General features: G+C 41.2%; 1 protein-coding gene across 7 annotated transcripts in view; it reads left to right on the top strand.

Annotated features, from left to right (window-relative positions):
- The window catches only part of LOC126292280 (pyruvate carboxylase, mitochondrial), a 358,087-nt gene that overhangs the window by 254,559 nt on the left and 85,614 nt on the right, over window positions 1–17,914 (top strand). For all 7 annotated transcript variants that reach the window (XM_049986190.1, XM_049986187.1, XM_049986193.1 and 4 more), the window contains 2 exons: window positions 13,776–13,918; window positions 15,819–16,003. In XM_049986190.1, the coding sequence (XP_049842147.1) occupies window positions 13,780–13,918; window positions 15,819–16,003 (324 nt within the window). In that variant the 5' untranslated portion in view covers window positions 13,776–13,779. The remainder of the gene's footprint in view (window positions 1–13,775; window positions 13,919–15,818; window positions 16,004–17,914) is intronic.

The following is a 17,914-nucleotide window of genomic DNA, read 5'->3' as shown; positions in this document are numbered from 1 at the left end:
ATGAACTGTGGTATTGTTTAAAACTACATGGGTAGCTGTACCTGTACACGCCATATAAGCTCTGTTTCTCAATGCCCAGGCGTATCAAGGCCGTAATTACGGCCAGAGGTGGTTGTTCTGGGTGCTGATTTCTCAGGATCTATGCACCCAAATTCCGTGAAAATGTAATCACATGTCAGTTCTAGTATATTATATTTGCCCAATGGATACCCGTTTATCAACTGCATTTCTTCTTGGTTTAGCAATTTTTTTTAGGCCAGAGTGTAATTCCCATCATGTTTCGCGGCCAACCGTGCAGTTAGGACGCTCTAACGCAAACCGTTCAGAAGTTATGACTATTTTATTTCATGTATTAAATAATTATCCTGTAACAACATCGTACCTAACTATGCAGTTTGAATGACACAAACAAATGTCGGCGTGGAAACTTTCCCAAATAAGATACAACTCGCACTAGAATCCTGCGATAAACACCACTGACATTCTAATTTACCCTACGTTTAGTTTGTTACCGTTAATAGGCATCGGTCTATTTAAATATTTTATGTTTGCACAAAACACACTAAGTATTATTACAATCTGGTGATTGGCTAACAATACGAGCCGCTGACTGCAAATGCATTATGCTAAAACTGCACGTCAATAGCACTTTACATTTCCACAGTATTTGAGTTGCAAACTTTAGGTGATTCACGCCGTATATTTGCGCAGTAAAATAATATTTACTTTGGAACGTTATTAAGGTACATAAATACTATTTTTAATTTGTTCCCCGCGGTTTACAAAGTCAAAGGCCACACAAAGGCACGTGACACAGGGATCTATACCACAGTCTAATATGTACAGTCGCGACACACACTGCTGTGAAAGTTTTTACCATTTGACAGTTGGACCCTAGCGGCCAGTAAGCTCGGCTTCCTCCGACGGCAGATGCGACGTAAAAATGTTTGTTTTTAATTCGTTTTGTACGTAATTTACAAAATAGTATTTTTGCGTCACAAGTTGTAACATTACAGGACATATTGGGACATATTGAAGTATTCGATACTGTAGACTTTTAGGGGATGTCGATACAGATATGCAAAATGTAAAGGGAAACTTTGGTGATGTTTAAATATTGTACTGTGTCAATATTAGGACATTTTGCGCAGAAAGAACAAAAATAGAATTAATGTAAATATATATTAGTGTTAGTAACCTATTTTCATTCAATTTTGTAATTATATTTCATTTTGTAAAAGAAAGACTCACTGTTTGCTGTAGCTCTGATTAATTGTATAAATTATCAGTTTTGAGCTAAATTATTTCGTATAATATGGACAAGATACTTTTAAAAACTCACCAGCTAAAGAGAAAGTCTGTAAATGAACTTTTAATGCACACTTCTGGAACTTTCTATGGAGAAATTCTATATTATGATCGCAAAAATACGAAAACTTGTGAAAACTGTTTCATAACCTAATTTCGAAAGACGATTTGTATCAAGAAATATTGCTAAAAAGATTTATTTACGTTTTGAAACACGATTTAAATCATTTTACATATAAATAGTTGTTCTAAATCACTCAAGAAATATCCAGAATCAAATGTCAAGATATTTCTGGAAACATCGGTACAAATCTGGTGAAGGTTATCCAGAAGCTGGTAGAAAAATGTTATAAAATCTATTTGGAAATTATGCTTGTAAGAATTTATATGAACTGATCCTTTTACTTACTTTAATCTGTACTAAAATTCTGTAATGTCTAATTTAGTTTTAAGTCGTGAATTGCTATCGTATTGTAAACAAAACATTGTCAAAGACTCTAATTGTTTGGAAAGATATTAATACACCTAGGAGTTGTCAGTTGCCAGTTCGGATATGCAGTGCGGTTAGCTCGGAGAGTCAGTTGTTGAGTCTCAGTTCTGTTTGTAAATAAACGTCTGTAATGAATTACTTGTTGTCGTCAATATGAACTCAAGACCTTTTGCACGAAGCAGACACCTCCTAATGCAACGTTTTAATTTGGTTGAGGAAGCTGGGATCGCTATAAGTGCAAACAAATTGAAGTGGAACGTTTTAATTTGGTGTTGAGGTGCTGAAATGCTATGAAGTGTTAGGAGAACAGCGAGAGACATAAATGATCGTGAAATGTAAGTAAACAGAGCACGAACGAACAATTCAATGAAGTGCCATAAGCTTCAACATATTCTTGAAGATATAATTAAGAAGTGGCATACACTCGCACTTATTCCACTGAAAGTAAGAGAGTACACACTGTATAACCTACATATGAAGTATATAGATGCTCTTCCTTCTGTAAAAATGAAGCCACACATCACTTTTCATTACGTTCTGCTTTGCAGGAAGCCTGCTTCCAAAAATACAATTTCCATCTTATTCTTTGTGGTATCAGGTTATCTCAATAAAAAGGATGACTGTTTTAAAACTTTATTATATCCCATTGATAATGTAACGAAAATAAAATTAAACGAATAATTCAGTCCCAACACTTTAGCAACCCAAATGAGCTAGCTTCATCACTTTTCTATTTCTTCTCTTGCTCTTACTGACTGTCTTGATTCCTGAATTTAATAATGTGAAAGAGCCTCACTTTTACAAACAGTCTTATTAACAGCAACTTGGTTTCAGCACAGCACCCAGGTGGAAAATCAACATGTTCACAAAGACAGCGCCACAATTACTTATGTGAGCATATTCATCAAAAGTAGAAGTCATCCTAGTCTCACAATGAGTTAAAAATTCTTTGACATCTTCTGTACAAATAAATAGGCTTCCAAAGTTGCCTTCATAACTTTTTAAAATGACAAACTTTTGTCATTTGCATCTAACTCTTGGCTGCCATCGAAAAGTACTGTCGTACATTTGTAACAGTCGTGAATTGTAAGCAGTGTCTTTGATACATAACCAAACACGTATCTCATGCTGTTTGCCTCTCCGAGGTCTGTTCGGACTTCCACGTTTGGTAGTCTGATCACTGAACTCGTGTCACTGATGTCCAACAGTGGTGAAACAAGTAATTTGGGTGTGTCCATTGATTTGCTTAAAGCACAATTATTGTATGCAGCACAAAAATGACGTGGCGATGGGTTGCTACAAAAACCACCTTTATGCCTTATCACTGAGAAAACGTTTTCCAGTCGATCTTGATTAATTTTGCGTGTTAATAAATATACGAGGGTCGGTCAAAAAGTAATGCCTCCCATTTTTTTTCTACTTAAAAAAATTAAGTTAAGTGAAAAATTGGAATTTGGCGCCATTCCTCCAACCTTCTTCTGCAATCCACTGCAGTAGTAACTTTCTGTGTCAACAGGTGGCAGCACAGCAGAAGTTTGTAAGATGGCCGACATCGATGTTCGTTTGAGACAGCGTTGTGTGATTGAATTCTTGAATGCAGAAGGTGAAACGCCCATACGCATTCATGAAAGACTGAAGAAGGTGTATGGTGTTGTGACAGTGGATGTCAGCACTGTTAGACGATGGGTTCGTCGTTGTAAGGAAGCTGAAGGGCAAACACCGTTGACTGACGAAAAGCGGAGCGGCAGGCCGGTGAGTGCAGTGACTCCACACAACATTCAGCAAGTTGATGACATCATTCGTGGTGACCGTCGGGTGACTGCAGATGAAGTGTGTCGCATTATTTCTCTTAGTAAAGGCAGTGTGATCACGATTATTAAACAATTGGGGTACTCAAAAGTTTGTGCACGGTGGGTTCCAAGAATGTTAACCGATCAGAATAAAGAGGCAAGGAAAACAATAGCCTCCCAACACTTGCAGCGCTTCCGTTTGGAGGGAGATGAGTTTCTGAAAAAAATTGTGACCGGGGACGAAACATGGGTGCATTTTTTTGAACCCGAATCAAAGAGGCAGTCAATGGAGTGGCGTCACACAAGCTCGCCGAGGAAGAAAAAATTCAAAACTGTGCGATCGGCAGGGAAAGTTATGACAACAGTTTTCTGGGATTCAGAGGGTGTGATTCTGGTTGATTTTTTGGAGCAGGGATGCACAATAAATTCTGTTCAATATGTCACAACCCTTAAAGCACGTCTTCAGCGAGTTCGCCCAACAAAATCAATGGCAGATGTTCTTCTTTTGCATGACAATGCAAGACCACACACCAGTCGTCACATCTCTGACGAGATTGTCAAAATTGGATGGGAAGTTTTGCCTCATCCCCCATACAGCCCTGACCAGGCACCATCAGACTTCCATCTGTTCGGGCCACTAAAAGAAGCTCATCGTGGGATTCATTTTGAAGATGAGGAGGCCGTCAAAACATCCGTGCGTCAATGGCTTAGGAAGCAGAGCTGTGATTTTTACCGTGCTGGGATACATGCCCTTGTTCAAAGATGGACCAAAACTGTAGAGATGGGCGGAGATTACATTGAAAAATGACAAAATGATCCTCAATGTTGTGGTTTTCAACCTATGTAATTGCATTTAAATTTCCTGACAATTAAACGTAGAAAAAAAATAGGAGGCATTACTTTTTGACTGACCCTCGTAACTTGGTTCCAACCAAAACGTCATCAACAAACATGTTCAAAGCGCTTATGTTACCCAGAAGTCCCTTAACACACTTAACCCTAGATGAAAAATCTTTCTCATCAACATCTACACATTTCCATGACTGTATCCAAGGCTTCAGTGTCTTTAACATTTCCAAATGTCTTGAGGCACTTGTAATGCAGTCCCTTAAGGATAAAGGCCCTTTAACACTATATGCAGTAAATGTCAAAAATATCGTTTACTTTTTGGCAAAAATCTGCAGTAGTAGTAGTAAATGATGATATGGTGCCACAAGTAACAAATGTCTCAATGCCTGCTGCTACTGTATGACTCAACACATGCTCTGCAGTGCTTACCTTCATTTTTGAAAATGCTGGCATTTGGAGAGCTCTTTTAGTGAGCTTGGGGGCCAACTTGTACTTTCACAACCACTTGAGTACAACTGACAAATGTCCTTCCATGAAGCAGTGCCAATCCATCCTTCATCGGTTCTGTGGATAATGTTATACCTAAATAACTTATTACATATGCTTTTTATCAAGTGTGGGGTGTCATAAAAAAAAGTAGATCTTACTCCCTTCGCTTACTAAGCGTGGATTAACTGGTGTGATACGCAGTCTGTGCCTCCACTCCACAAAATTCGAACCTTGGTCAGTCACACATGTTTTTACAACCAAACCAATCTCTGTGAGCTTTTTGACAACTTCAAAAAATATGCGCCTCAGATGGGTGGCTCCTACTGGTCCTTTGGAGAAATAATATACTAATGACTGTTTAAAATTTGAGAAGATACCGTTAATCATTATAACTAATGCAGTATTGGCAACCACAGATGTACGTATGAAACCCATGTCTTCAAATCCAGTAACACGATCCCTAGAACTGTCATACACCAAATTTTCCTTTAGTGACATCTCATCCATAGACAAAATAACAATCATATCAGTTTCTGGTAACTGCTGCACTTTCTGCTTTAATAGATGAAATATGTTGTTATTTATCCCACAATTTAATTGTATATCTTCCACATACCTTTGTAAGATACGTACTGATGGGAGGCTAAAACAGTGAGATGATAAACTGTATGCCTGCGTACTATAATACAACAAATTAAGTGCAAATAATTTAGTTTCATCTTCCCATCTCGCACCATGTTTTCCATGCAGTGCTATACTGTTTTGGCCTATCAATAAATCGAGAGCATCTTTTTTCAAGTGCGGTACTAGGAACCAATACATTTTAAAATGAGCTTGTCCTTTTGTATTTGTGTCCTGTGATGATGTGATTGCAGTTTATTCTTAAGATGAGCACTTTCGTTGTCAATTAGTAATTTTGTACGAAGTCTAATGATTTGCATGTTTTTACATTTCACGCGATTTTCCAACGCGCGAATAATTTCACGTAATCAAAGCTTTTTATCTTCAAAAGATGTCTGCGATTTTGTGTGTGTCTCTCGTGTGGGAACACTTGTGGTAACTGTTTTTTCTGTGTCATGAGACAGTTTTGTTTTTGCAGTAACACTTTCACGTTTGTATGGCAATCTTCCCTTCATCATAACTAGTTGTGACTTATTCGGCACGTCAAATAACATAGGAACTACATTCCATACCAATTTCTTCTTTTCCGCGCTCATGAGCTGGTTTGACTAAAAATAAAACTTCGTTATTGTGCATATAAACGACATCTCTTTGCAGCAGGCCCTGTCTTCTATTTATTAACCATTTCTTGCTCCTAAAAAAGAAAAACAAATTCAGTAATTCAATACAGTTTAGAAAAAAATCGTAAATAAAGAGCGCTCTAATGTAAGGTGACCATATTTTCTAGACTCAAATTCGGGACATTAACATATTTCCTAGGCCCAAATCTGGGACACTTTAAAAATTTTTCAAAATGGGCTGTTGTTGTGGTCTTCAGTCCTGAGACTGGTTTGATGCAGCTCTTTATGCTACTCTATCCTGTGCAAGCTTCATCTCCCAGTACCTACCGCAACCTACATCCTTCTGAATCTGCTTAGTGTGTTCATCTCTTGGTCTCCCTATAAGATTTTTACCCTCCACGCTGCCCTCCAATATTAAATTGGTGATCCCTTGATGCCTCAGAACATGTCCTACCAACCGATCCCTTCTTCTAGTCAAGTTGTGCCACAAACTTCTGTTCTCCCCAATCCTATTCAATACTTCATTAGTTATGTGATTTAGCCAGCTAATCTTCAGCACTCTTCTGTAGCACCACATTTCAAAAGCTTCTATTCTCTTCTTGTCCAAACTATTTAACGTCCATGTTTCACTTCCATACATGGCTACACTCCATACAAATACTTTCAGAAACGACTTCCTGACACTTAAATCTATACTCGATGTTAACAAATTTCTCTTCTTCAGAAACGTTTTGCTTTTGTTGATGTTCATCTTATATCCTCCTTTCAAGACACTATCCATTTCGTTCAACTGCTCTTCCACGTCCTTTGCCGTCTCTGACAGACGGCAGAACCTCAAAGTTTTTATTTCTTCTCCATGGATTTTAATACCTACTATGAATTTTTCTTTTGTTTCCTTCAGAGCTTGCTCAATATACAGATTGGATAACATCGAGGAGAGACTAGAACCCTGTCTCACTCCCTTCCCAACCACTGCTTCCCTTTCATGTCTAATAGCAAAATGGGCTATATTTATTTATTTGTGTATTATATGAGAAGGAGGTTTCAATTAAATGTAATAATACAAAATATCAAATTCGTTACAAAGAAAAGCACATTTACATTTTATTAATACCTTTTAAGATGAATGAGTGCGATCAGGGCAACTGTATTTATCAGTACTGTGAATTTTCAACAACATATGAAAAAACTCGACACTAGTTTCATCATAATTTATTGTACTTATCAACATGGCTTTCATGGTTTCTACAGCCAACTGTGTTTTGTCACTTGTCCATATTTTGTTCATGTGGGTTCAAAAAATGGCTCTGAGCACTATGGGACTCAACATCTATGGTCATTAGTCCCCTAGAACTTAGAACTACTTAAACCTAACTAACCTAAGGACATCACACAACACCCAGTCATCACGGTTCATGTGGGAAAATAGCCTTTCAGTTGCAGCATTAGTGCCAGGAAGGCAGAAAAGAAACTCCACTAGCTAGAGTACATTTGAGAATGGCACATGATTTTGGCTGAAATGAGGAATCATCTCAACCCATCTTTGACCTGGAACAGTGTTGTCAGCAGTCCATTCAATGATTTCAGTGATTACAAACTGTTTGACACTGACATACTCATCATGCATCACATTTTCTGCAATCTGAACATACGGCACAGTTTCGCTAACTAGAGAAGTAGTTCTTTCAATGTCTTCCTATCCAGGTATTTGATTCAAGGTAACCCAATTGTAACAGTCAAAGTTCGAGAAACTTTTTTCAGTCGACTTTTTTAAGTAGGATCGAGCAGTTTCTTAGAAAAGTAATACAGCACCATGAAAACTCTTTACCTCTGCTGTAAGCAGACGTGCCTCTGTTTCAAGAGTTTCAAGAATTGTTTTAACTCTTGAGCGAAGGAACTGGCCTTCAATTTTGGACTGCAATGTAGGTTTCGACTTACTAATACAATCAGCCACTTCAAATATAGTGACTGTCCTTCAACTTTAACTGCTTCATGAAATGATGATGCCCAACTGTGAACAAAGTATAGCCATACTTCAGACAAAGGTTTTTGAAAGAAGTTTTGAATTAACAATGGACACTTTTTTCAGATTGGAAGTATGATTTTAGTGGTTAAACATTTTGATGGCTCGCTCAACAGCAGGCAACAGTACCAACCATCTCGTTTGAGCATAGCCCAAAATCATTGCAAAATCTGTTTCAACAAAGCTGCAAAAGTCCTTCAGAGTTTCAACTCTAACAGTGTATGATTTTAAATACAGAAATATTTTGGAAACTACCATTTCTATATCTACAGGCAAAATATCAATAGGTGCTCGAACAGTATATGAGCAGCACAACCAACCCCTCTCAGTCTATGACTGATTTCCACTTGTAGTTTAGTAAAAACATCATTCTGACCTTTTCTTTCAGCACCTCCAAAATTGCAATTAGTGTTATCAGCACACAGTCCAACGACTTTTTCTTCTAGGCAGTTTTTTCTGAGGCAGTCTGTTAAATAGCCGCTCACAATAGTAGATGTTTCCCCAGGCAACGATTTTAATTGTAATAATGTTACTTTTACACCAGGTTTGTAATCAATCAAACTATCTGACGAGAAGAGTAAAGACCTTAATGTCTTTGTGGTTAGATGCATCAGTCAGAAGCGAAATAAATGTCACTTTTTCTACATCACGTCGCAATATATTTAATGCATGAGAAGCTAACACATTCACAATTATTGCCTCTGTTTTTATACGTGCACAAGCAAATTAGACTGTGATGTTTCATACCTCTAAGCGTCCTTAGGAAACCTGAAGAATGACAAATGTGGTGTCTTCTTCCTATTATTACTGCAACTGATTGCACTACATATGCTGCCTTTCGTAAAAACCATGTTAAAAGTGAATATAAATGATACTGTTTACATTTACTGAATACCGTATTCAGCAACGTAGCTTCTCCACCGCTTGGGGCTCTGTTGTCGCGGTGTATAACAAAAATGAGCGAGTGTGTCACGACTGTATATATTAGACTGTGTCTATACTTTATCATAAAAATAAACCCGAGGTAAACATGCAAAAATCGATGATTGGCCAGCAGCCGTAGCTCTCGTACACTGCTGTTCCGCTCTCGGAAGTAGGTCCAACTTACCTATTAGCTATCTTATTACTGGCTCACTGAAAATGAAACTTTAAGACGTTCAGATGTATTAACAGCCATCAACGTTTTTCGTAATCACGCTTTAGCTTAATTTTTGTTTCGAAAATCGTGTGCAGTCACTGTCTCTGTAAGCGCTACTTGCGCTCTGAATGCCTCGCTGTTCGTGCGTACCGCGAAAATGGATGACGCCGCGCGGAACACCATTGATGGCTAGAGAAAAGTTATTCTCAATGTTTTCACAACATTACTGAGAAAAATCAGCTGTGGCGTTTTTCGAGAAACACTACCTTATTAATGTAATTGATAGTAGCGTGTAGATAATGTCCCCGGCGTAATAGGTAGTGTCGTCGATTAGTATTTGAGTAAGCTGGCGGGCGGCCATTCGAAACCTGTTGACTTTTTCTTCTGTTAGGTTTCAACACACAAATCATTTAAATTTGAACTTCATAAAATATATCATAATTAACTCATACTCAATCTTTTTCAAGACTAATGCACGTCTTTTAGTTTCTAATTACGTATCACACGCGAATTTCGGGTTTTCATTGCAAGTACACGCAATTAATTATCAGTATTATGTAAAAGATTTTTGAAGTTAAGAAAACATTAAACAATTACATTTTTTGGAGAAAAATGATAAATCAAATACTCTTTATTTGAAAATGCCTATTTGTGTGTAGGACAGATGTGGTCTCTCACGAGACGGCGTGAGAAGCTTCGTAGAAACATGGGAAACAATTTTCGAGGCGCCGAAGAGATGCCATATTTTTACAGTTGTCATCTTAACACTGCAATCTGAACCCAAGAGGATTTATCTGGAGCCAAGTTAAGACATTTGTCGCGAGAAATAACATTCAAGCTGCCAATCGTGCTGGAACGTTGTGACACGTCACTGCCGAACGATGGCGAAATGCAGAACAAAGTATTTAAAGAGGAAGAAATGTGTACTTTATGGTGGCTTGAGATTCTGTTTCTGATCGCCTCATTATCAACGTAGCAGTACTGTATTCCTCGGAGTCTCATATGGAAGTAGTTCAGAGATTACCAGACGACTGACAGTAAATAACTTAAGTGACTTCAGTATTTAATTACATTGTGCAATGGTGCAGAAAAATTACCCTTGTTAAAGGCAGGAATTTTCATACCTCATGTTTTTAATAACAAAGCTGTGTTAACTAAGATTGGTGATGGTGAATCGAACCCGACCGGGAATCAAACCCGGTGGTGGTGGTGGTGGTGGTGGTGGTGGTGGTGATGATGGAGAATCAAACCCGACCGGGAATCAAACCCGGGACCCCGTGATCCAGAGGCAGCAACGCTAAGATAAGATAGAGAGCATGTTAAGTTTTCCATCAGATCACCTAAGAAGCGTATGCCTGAGTTCTACCATTATTTCCTTCTGTTCAAAAATTAAACAACATTCAAGGTTATATTGTTCTCTGCTCGTTTCTTTTCACGTCTTCACTACAGCTGTTCACATCACTTCAGGTTTGTTGGACCACGTAGCTTTCCAAGTTAAATGCTCCGGTATAGTTGTTGTACCGTATTATCGCTGGATCGATGTACCGGTAACCACAGCATAAAAACTATCCTCATTATCGTACTTGACTGTACTCGAGACGGTTTGACACCCGCTCCACGTGAAAATAAATCCAATGATCTTCCAGCACACGCTGAGGAATACGTAGAGTAATGTTTAGATGAGGTTTATTCTTATGATCGGAGTATAGCAGAATCCCTAAGAATCCATATAATGGGCAGAGAGGTCTATACACAATAACTCACTGTCGATACACTCAACAAACCCCTCTTTCACCAAACCCCAACGTTGGTTACAGTAACTGTTGCGCTGTGGAGTGCAATGAGTGGCTATGATGGTGGTTTTCTGTATTGGTATCTCCTGGAGAAAAGCGTTCTCCTTAATAAGATACTTAAAAGAAAGGTATGGTTGCATCAGTTTAATGAAGACAGATCTGCAGGGAGTTACTTGAAATCTGTCAATTACCCAAATAAAGTTTGACTATAGTAACGCTTGACCACAGTTTTAAAGACATAGAACCGATATACCTGGTCAGTCTAACTTCTGACTATGCATCAGTCCAAAGGAAGAAGTATCACAATACGGTAAGTGAACACAATTAACTGCTTTAAATATTTTCACTCTACCATTGGGTATTGTTTAGAACGAAATGTTTGTGTGTTATTAAGTATTTGTATATCGGACTGTAAAGAAACTTGTTTCGTTCATCAGCCGTAATTGGGCGTTTTGGCAGTTGTATAGGACTTTCTCACCCATAATAAGCACTTAAATTTGTTTTTAATTCTGATGTCATACGGTGGTCACCTGATGTCGGATCGGCGGGAGAAAAAAATATCGGATTAGCAATTTTCTGTTTGGGGATAGGACACAGAACTATTTGATAGCCGAAATATGCATTTTTCCTTGCAGTGTGAATGGGTGTATATTTCAATGGTAGCTGGTAGTTTGTGTCTACACTGTGTAGGTCAGATGATTCATTATTGAAATGCACAGCGTCTGTTAATGCTTAAACCATCAGACACTAAAGTCAACACCTTGATTTTTAAAAGTCATCTGTTATGCCTCTTCTTTAGCATATGGCGATTGTTGTTGTTGTTGGTCTAGTTCATTCCACGGGTAAACACTTTGTAATATGGATGGCCTGCGTCTTGATTCCTTTTTTTATCCCCACGATTTTTCCTTCCAAGAAATATTTACGGAGCTGTTATGGCGAATGTGTCCAATTAATTTAGAAGTTGTTCTCTGTATTATGTTAACCAGTATTTTCTCGATTATTTCCTGTAGCCGTCATTCAATGGATTTTCTTTTAGTCCAAATGTTCGTGCGACTCTCCTCTATACGCTCATATTTTCTGATTACACCCTTGTCACCTATAGTTTAAACTGCTGGGAATACTGAACAATCGGATACAACACGTCAGCTTTGAAACATGACGTCACAAATTACCACATTTAATGCATTGCAAAAACATAGACGGCTGTTGAGAAACAAAGAAATGTAGCACTGAGAAAACAGATCATAGGTCACCTGAAGGATACAATACTAGAGCTAGCAGAAAAGACATACGTTAACATGGGCCTGAAGCACCTCAGTTGACATGTATCCAGCTGACCTACTACCAACTGAAGTACAGGATACTAGTTTTACATATGTTGGTTTTTTCACCTTAGAAAGTACTAGTATGAACTGAAGAATAGGAAGTAGAAAAAGAGACGTGTAAAATTTGTATCCCGTATTTCAATTGACCTATCTATATAGGTCAACTGAATAATAGGATACAACCCTTTGCAGTTAAACTGTGGTAAAAGATGCCATTGTTATGTATGTCACCTTTTTTTCTTTGGTTAGTAATAGTATCCTAGTCTTCAGTTGATCTACATAGTATGGGACATGGATCAGCCGTAGAGGAAACAACAATTGGAACGACGTAGTATCAGACAAAAGTACAATTCAAAATCTGTACACACATGATTTAAATTACCCCAGGCAACAAAAATCATACGCAATATCTCTCTCTCTCAATAACACATTCATTCATTTTTACTTCAGTTTATGATGTTTTGCCACAGAAGGTAAACGATTTATCTGTGGCTCAAAAATAAGCAGCTAATGTCTATAACTACAATATGATGTCGTTGGTCAAAGCCGACAAGTTGTATCCCACTCCTCAGTTGACTCAAAATGCTCCAAGTAAATGTCCTAATGAATGTATTTTGTTGTTTCAGTTGTAAGGTGTCGGTTTGTTAATAAATTAGGCCTACTCATTATTTTGAAAGCTTTTTTAATATCTATTGTATTTAACACCTGTTATTGTAGAGCATGCTTCTTGAGGAGCAAAATCTACTTCCATCAGAATTGTACTTCCTTAATTTTTGCCCTTATGTGTCTGCTTTGTTTGTCTACCACCATTATTTTGGTCTTGTTTGTGTTTTTCAGTTTGTGGCAAAATTTGTAACATAATTATACATAATTTTCTCCCAGAACCCATTATGATTATTAAATTGCCATCAAATTGAATACAGTGAATCTGACTACAGCTAATTTTTATCCCATATTTGTTTGTATTGCATGTTGTATAAACAGTTTAAATAAATATGGAGAGACAACTTCTTATTCTAAAGTCTTACTTAATGCCACGGATATCTATATCTGTTTACTGATTTTTTTATTTTCTATTTTTTTAACATATTGCAAACTAGCCTATTCTCTCTCCAGTCTACCTCAGTTTAATTCAGTTCCCCAAACGTCGTCTTCAAGTCCACCCTTAAAATATTGAAATCAAATTTTGTAAGGTGTTGACTAAAGATGTTGTAGAGAGATAAAAAATAATGTAAAAAGCTTAAAAGTATGAGGTGCTGAATGAGGTCCAACACATCTTAAGCCATCCTTGTATGTGAAGTAAAGTGTAATGTTGTGTTGTTGTTGCAGCACAATGTTGGGAGTCTGCCTGTCACGGAAGATCCTGTTTCACCCACAGCAGCGGCAATGTGCACACTGGAACATTGCCACACGCCTCTACTCCTCACACGTGGAGTACAGGCCCATTCGGAGCGTCATGTGTGCAAACAGAGGTACTATATCTACACACAACTTAGTTTCCACAATTACGCAGCTCATTTCTCTCTCTCCCCCCCCCCCTCTCTCTCCCCCCCCTCTCTCTCCCCCCCTCTCTCTCTCCCCCCCTCTCTCTCTCCCCCCCTCTCTCTCTCCCCCCCCCTCTCTCCCTCCCCCCCTCTCTCTCCCCCCCCTCTCTCTCCCCCCTCTCTCTCTCCCCCCCTCTCTCTCTCCCCCCCTCTCTCTCTCCCCCCCTCTCTCTCTCCCCCCCTCTCTCTCCCCCCCCCCTCTCTCTCTCTCCCCCCCTCTCTCTCTCCCCCCCCCTCTCTCTCTCTCCCCCCCTCTCTCTCTCCCCCCTCTCTCTCTCCCCCCCTCTCTCTCTCCCCCCCTCTCTCTCTCCCCCCCTCTCTCTCTCCCCCCCTCTCTCACTCCCCCCCTCTCTCACTCCCCCCCTCTCTCACTCCCCCCCTCTCTCACTCCCCCCCTCTCACTCCCCCCTCTCTCACTCCCCCCCCTCCCTCACTCCCCCCCCCCTCCCTCACTCCCCCACCCCCTCCCTCACTCCCCCACCCCCCTCTCTCACTCCCCCCCACCCCCCCTCTCTCACTCCCCCCACCCCCCTCTCTCACTCCCCCCCACCCCCCTCTCTCACTCCCCCCCCACCCCCCTCTCTCACTCCCCCCCACCCCCCCTCTCTCACTCCCCCCCACCCCCCTCTCTCACTCCCCCCCCACCCCCCCTCTCTCACTCCCCCCCCCACCCCCCTCTCTCTCACTCCCCCCCCACCCCCCCTCTCTCACTCCCCCCCCCCACCCCCCTCTCTCACTCCCCCCCCCACCCCCCTCTCTCACTCCCGCCCCCAACCCCCCTCTCTCACTCCCGCCCCCAACCCCCCTCTCTCACTCCCCCCCCAACCCCCCTCTCTCACTCCCCCCCCCACCCCCCTCTCTCACTCCCCCCCCACCCCCTTTCTCACACACCCCCACCCCCTTTCTCACACACCCCCACCCCCTTTCTCACACACCCCCACACCCCCTCTCTCACTCCCCACCCCACCCCCTCTCTCACTCCACCCCACCCCCTCTCTCACTCCCCCCCCACCCCCCCCCCTCTCTCTCCCCCCCCCACCCACCCCCCCTCTCTCTCACTCCCCCCCCACCCCCCCTCTCTCTCACTCCCCCCCCACCCCCCTCTCTCTCACTCCCCCCCCACCCCCTCTCTCTCACTCCCCCCCCACCCCCTCTCTCTCTCTCGCCCCCTCCCCCCTCCCCCCTCTCTCTCTCTCGCCCCCTACCCCCTCCCCCCTCTCTCTCTCTCGCCCCCTACCCCCTCCCCTCTCTCTCTCTCGCCCCCCCCCTCCCCCCTACCCCCCCCTCTCTCTCTCTCTCGCCCCCTCCCCCTCCCCCCCTCTCTCTCTCTCGCCCCCTCCCCCCCCTCTCTCTCTCACCCCCCTCCCCCCCTCCCCCCTCTCTCTCTCGCCCCCTCCCCCCTCCCCCCTCTCTCTCTCGCCCCCTCCCCCCCTCCCCCCTCTCTCTCTCTCGCCCCCTCCCCCCTCCCCCCTCCCCCTCCCCCCTCTCTCTCTCTCCCCCCCTGCCTGTGTCTCTCTCTCTGTCTGTCTCTGTCTGTCTCGACTCCACACCACTACCCCTATATCCCTCCTCCCCACCACTGCCGCCACCACCACCAAACTGTGCTGCTGTGGTATGGCATTATGTTCTTCCACTTTTGGAATGATGTCTGCTAGTTTGAGTAATGTGTAGTTACAGAACTTTGCTGATTAGGTCCTCAGTGCACAATAAACTTCAGAAACTTATTTTTTTTTTTTTTTTGCTTTATTGTAACAAAATGGCACCTCAGTAGAAAAACAGTTTGCGTGTATCTACAGCTTACTCATATTAACTTATTTTGTAATTCCAGGCGAAATAGCAATAAGAGTTTTCCGGGCATGTACTGAACTTGGCATTCGATCTGTGGCCATATACTCAGAGCAGGACAAGATGCACATGCACCGGCAGAAGGCGGACGAATCGTACATGGTGGGCAAGGGCTTGCCACCTGTCCAGGCCTATCTCAACATCCCAGAGATCATCCGTATCGCTAAGGTAAGACAAGTTCGATGCCGTAGGGAAAGGAAAACTTTTCCATCTTTCTGTTGCATAAGCAACTTCTGTTATGTCTGTAACTTTTAACACTGAAGCAAAGACAAGCTGGAGAATTGAACACATCTGCTATTGACATTTACTTGTACATAAATGTATGAGAGAGATAGGAATCGTATGTGTGGCATGAATTTAAACATTGTCTTTCACATCTTGTAGACCATGCTATATGCTCTTACCCATGAGAATGCTGTAATTCCCAAAGTTCCTCTGTCTTACTTTCCATAACTGCAAGCTGTGCGGGTGTAATGCCCAAGATTTTCTCTTACACATCATCTTGCAGATGATACATGAAAGTGAACATGTAAATTCTATCTTCGTAGATACCCAAAAGACCTACGATTCTATACCTGGTCAGTGAGTGCAGACCAAAATATGGTCATATAGTGTTTCTTTAAAAATACGTGACTATCTCAGAGGAATGTTTTAACTAATTTAACCCAGTGCATTATACTGTACCATGAATGTCCCACAGAAATGAAAGTAATTTTATGATTTAATCTTGGCTGTAATTTTCAGCGACTTGGTATATATTGCAGAATTTCCAGTCAGTTGCAAATGTATTTTTATTTTGTTTTATCAGTTTTAACTAATAACTAATTAATTTGCTGTCTTCAGAAGCCTACAAAATTAGGGGTATTATAAATCTTTAGACCTTGCCGTATACTTACGTAAAGAATGAGTAGTAGTATACTACAGAAACTTAGTTTAGCAGGTAGCAGTATCTTCTTCATTGAAGCATAGTGGCGTGATAAAATTTACTGTATCAATGACGTAATGCACATGTCGAGCTGATGTGCTAGCAGCAGTGAACATTTGAAATAAAATCGTCATAACTTCTGAATGGTTTCCGTTAGAACATTCAAACTGCGCAGTTGGCTGTGAGGCATGATGGACATTAGTATGCACATGCGCACATGCCTTGTTGTTGTCAGCTATTTGCACGTGCAAATGTCACGGTACAGCACGCCTGAGCATATAGCACTTCTGAAGGTCTACTATGCAATCAAAAACAGCCGAACTGCATCTCAATGGAAGTTAAGGACCAAGTTCAAGTTAAAGACAACCGGTACAAGTGTGTTAACAATCAAGAGTTTGATTTGCAAGTTGGAGAGAATGGGTAGTGTTTGTGATGACAATCTTGGCAATGTCAGTTGTCCAAAAATCGTAAAAAGTCTGAAAACATTGAGAAAACGTGTTGTTTGAAACCAGCCCCAGGAAATTGGTCAGGTGAGCTGCACAACAGGTGGGAATCAACCGGGAGAGACTGCGACAAATTGTTGAAGACTTGCATTTCTTCCCATTCAAAATTCAAACCCATCAGCCATGAAGCCCCAGGGCTGTGGAACAATGATTGTTCTGCCAACACTACTGTCCATAAATTCTATGGACACGACTTTGATGTGAATATGGTATGGTTTAATGACAAAGCCTAGTTCCATTTGGATGGGTTCGTCAATAAGCAAAAGGTCTTACTTCGGGGAGTGAGAATCCACATTTCATGATTGAGAAGTCTCTTCACCCTGAACGGCTAACTGTGTGATGTGCAATGTCCAGCCATGGAGTAGTCAGTGCAATATTCCTTGATGACACGGTTACTACCAAAAGATATATGAAGGTTTTGGAAGATGATTTCATCCGATTATCCTAAGTGACCCTGATTTGTACAAGATGCGACTCGTGCAGGGCGAAGCTTAACCCCCTCGAAACAGGACAGTGTTTCCATGTCCTGGAGGGTATGGGCCTCGATTGGGCACCATATTCTCTGGATCTGAACAGGAGATACCTTTTTGTGGGCTATATTAAAGATAAGGTGTACAGCAATAACCCCAAAACCGTAGCTGCGCTGAAAAC

Source organism: Schistocerca gregaria, chromosome 9 (assembly GCF_023897955.1).
Source record: "Schistocerca gregaria isolate iqSchGreg1 chromosome 9, iqSchGreg1.2, whole genome shotgun sequence".
NCBI classification, from domain to species: domain Eukaryota; kingdom Metazoa; phylum Arthropoda; class Insecta; order Orthoptera; family Acrididae; genus Schistocerca; species Schistocerca gregaria.
This window is presented reverse-complemented; position numbering and strand designations above follow the sequence as displayed.